This window comes from Nannospalax galili, unplaced genomic scaffold (genome assembly GCF_000622305.1).
Source record: "Nannospalax galili isolate Female #2095 unplaced genomic scaffold, S.galili_v1.0 scaffold8488, whole genome shotgun sequence".
In the NCBI taxonomy this organism is placed as follows: domain Eukaryota; kingdom Metazoa; phylum Chordata; class Mammalia; order Rodentia; family Spalacidae; genus Nannospalax; species Nannospalax galili.
This window is the reverse complement of record NW_008358282.1, coordinates 13,217-16,446: the sequence shown is the minus strand read 5'-3', so window position 1 is coordinate 16,446 and position 3,230 is coordinate 13,217. Positions and strand designations below refer to the sequence as shown.

The 3,230-nt window shown below is 48.3% G+C and overlaps 1 protein-coding gene across 1 annotated transcript; it reads left to right on the top strand.

Moving 5' to 3' along the window:
• The first annotated feature begins 892 nt into the window (after nt 1-892).
• On the top strand, nt 893-2,956 carry LOC103724471 (uncharacterized protein C2orf78-like). The gene has a single exon (XM_029557893.1). It carries the CDS (start codon nt 893-895, stop codon nt 2,954-2,956), a length of 2,064 nt encoding a protein of 687 aa, XP_029413753.1.
• The last annotated feature ends 274 nt before the right edge of the window (nt 2,957-3,230 follow it).

The following is a 3,230-nucleotide window of genomic DNA, read 5'->3' as shown; positions in this document are numbered from 1 at the left end:
TCTGTCTTGCTGTGGTTGTGTGTGTGTGTCTGTCTGTCTGTCTGTCTGTGGTTGTGTGTGTCTGTGTCTGAGTTTGTATGTGTGTGGTCCCCTTGGTATTTGGAGATAGGTGTTCAGTATGATGCCTTGGTGATGAATATTTTTTTCTTAATTTTTGTTAACAGAGTGTTACACTACAGCTCAGTGTTTTCTAAACCTCACTATGTAGCCAAGGCTTATCGCAGACTAAGTACAGTTCTGCCGCAATATGCCCAGTATTGGCAACACAGATATGTGACACTGTCTGGATAGAAATAATCTACTTTGGATCTAGAACGGACTTGGAGTTCTTCTGGTCACTGTTGTTACTGTTGGCAATAACCACAAAAATAGAAAATTTTGACCTTGGCAATTCTTCATTAATGAGAACAGGGCAATAAAAAACAATTCTTGTGATTTTAAACTTGGTACAGTCCAAATTTCCTTCACATTTAAGGGTTCTCTTTAATGAAGTGGTGCTGGGTTTCATTAATGCCTGTCTTTCAGAAGGTAGGACATTTGACTAAAAATAATAATAAAGACTTAGAGTATGTTAGGGAACACTGGTCCCAGCTTCTTCCTCTTTGTACTAGCTTGAGATAACACTGTGCTCACATAATCTCAAAGGTGCCATCTCACCCATGTTTTCATTGTCTTCCTTCTTTAGACAATTTCCAAAATGCAGTTGTCCTTGGGACAGCAGATGCCCTGCAGCTCTCTCGACCTGTGCTAAGCAGTGCCACGGCATTAGCAGGAAGCGTGTGCAGCTTCCCCACAGTCTGCAACCCAGCTGTGAGCTCAGCATGGCTCCTGCCCTCGGCCTCCAGCAACTCTCCACAGCCCCTCATGGCTGGTGCCTATCTTTACCAACAAGATGGCACCGCCGTGTAGTCTGCAATTGCCCACCAGAGCCAGATCTCCACGTTGGCAGTCTCCTAATCCAGGTGTCTTTGAGTGGGATCTCACAGGAAGCATCAACTGCAGGTCAGCTGCACTTCGCGAATTCCCTGGTCTAATCACTGACAAGGACACTGCAGTTCCTTCCAGGTCTGCAACAGCCGTGTGTGATCAAGTTTCGGGCAGGAATGCCACAGTCCCTCTGTATCCAGCATTGTCTGTCAGCCTTGTTTGGGGCTCAGCATATCAGGAAACAAGTCAAAGACACAGCAAGTCACTTTCCTACCAGGAAGGCAGCCGGCTTGATCCATACCATCACAGCACCCAGGGACCTCTGCTAGCTGGAAAATTCGGGCCCTCCCTGCAGTCCTACGGGAGTAGGGCACTTGCCCAACAACCAGGGACAGTCATGGTGCTAAAGGTGATTCAGCCCACAGATGTCCAACCACCTGTCTGCACCTCTACAAACTACCACCCAGTGCCCGCTGAGCATTCAAAGCCTCCGGAAGCATATGGGATCTCGAAAGAAAACCAAATCCCATCACTCCTTCCTTTGGTGACCCTTAACGTTCAGCAGCCTCTGTCCTGCTTTTATGCTGACAGCCAAAAGCAGAGGCCTGTATCGTACAACACCAGCATGGGAAAGAACAGCCTGAGTGTGGACAAGCAAGAGGCACATGAAAATTTGGTTGACTCTAGCACTGTGTTTGCTGACAAAAGTACTCTGGTGCCAGATACTCACCATCCCCACCTGCTCACCTCTCTTAGAGGACTGCACCAGTTCCAAGATCCCATCCTGCTTGACGGAGCTCCTCGGGGAAAAATCCATCACCATGGCCCAGGATGCCCGGGACAAGGAGAAGTCGCTGAAGGCAGTGCTGGGACCGGCGATAGGCCATCTGAGAAGACAGCCAGACACAGCTCGGGCTCAGCTCAGAAACCTCCCTCCAGCAGGTCTACCATAACAAATGGTCCCTGGCAGGAGAAGTCCAAAAGACGTAGGGAAAATAACACCAAGAAAAGTGCAGAGCAAAAGCAGGCAAGGACCAGAGTCAAGTCAGAAGAGAAGCCAGCCAACTCAAAGAGGAAGAGGAAGAGGAATCCACCAGAGCTCAGCAAGGAGAGTTTTAAAAAGCCAAGAACACACCTGAGCACGCACATGCTGGAGTCAGTGCAGGTCTTTGACGCACTGGGGAAGAGGAGTGACAGAAAGGCCAGGCTCTCCACATCTAGTGCTGTGGAAAACTGTGGCAGCACCACAGAGCTGAGGCCATGCCCAGCCATCACATCACAGCTGGGCATCCCATGTGAGGGGAAAGTTCCTGGGAAAACCCAAGGCCCAGGCCAGAACTCAGAGAGTGATACTGAAAAGGGGGGTTTAGCTCCATCCATAGACAAGCTGCCCCCTCCAGGGAAGCTCAAGTTAGTGCCTCTGCCTTTCCTAACCCTGGACGAGCCTCAAGTACGAGCTGCGGTTCCGAGGCCACTGTCCCTGGCTTCAAGCAGGTCCCGCGCAGCTTATCCGGCCAGGCCTCACCCCATATCAACTCAGCTTATAACAGTCAATGCATCTCAATCAGCTCCTTCCAGCACATGTCTGGTGAGTCCTACCAAACCAGTTCCCACAATTTCTGTCAGTGCCACCAGACCCAGTGGGAGAAACTCCACCCAGTCCGGCACTGTCTCTCATGTGGATGCTGCCAGGCCTGCACCGTACAAAACATCATCTCACAGGCCTCTGCAGAAGAAGCCCGTTTCAGCTGCTCTGACCAAGGACACGTCACCTCCCAAGAATCAATCCCAGTATCTCCTACAAGACTTCAGCTGCCAACCAATTCCATGGAGGAAAGTGAACATTCCTGGACCACTCATATCACATCCCATCACAACAGCACAGAGGCCAGAGCGGGAAGCCATGAAGAGGCGGGCTCAGCAAGAGCGGGAGAAGGCTGCCAACTACACTGCCTTGAGGAACCAGCAGGTTTTCCTTCAGAGGGAAAACGATATGGAAATTTCTCGCTATTATGACTATGCAATGTAAGAGCTACCGAGACTGTGGGAACAAAGTGGTTCTACACACAGATGTGAAGAGAGATAGATGTAGATATATATGAGATACATATACAGATCTGTACATAGACTTACAGACACAGAGATGAGAAATATAAATATCTAGAGAAGTAAATATGTAGATAAATATATATGAAAATGAAATTTCTATAATTTTATGTATTTTGAAGTTGAATACAATTCACTAAATTCAGTTAATGCATTGTTGAGTAATATAGACTTTTTGTCTTTTTTTAAATACTGAT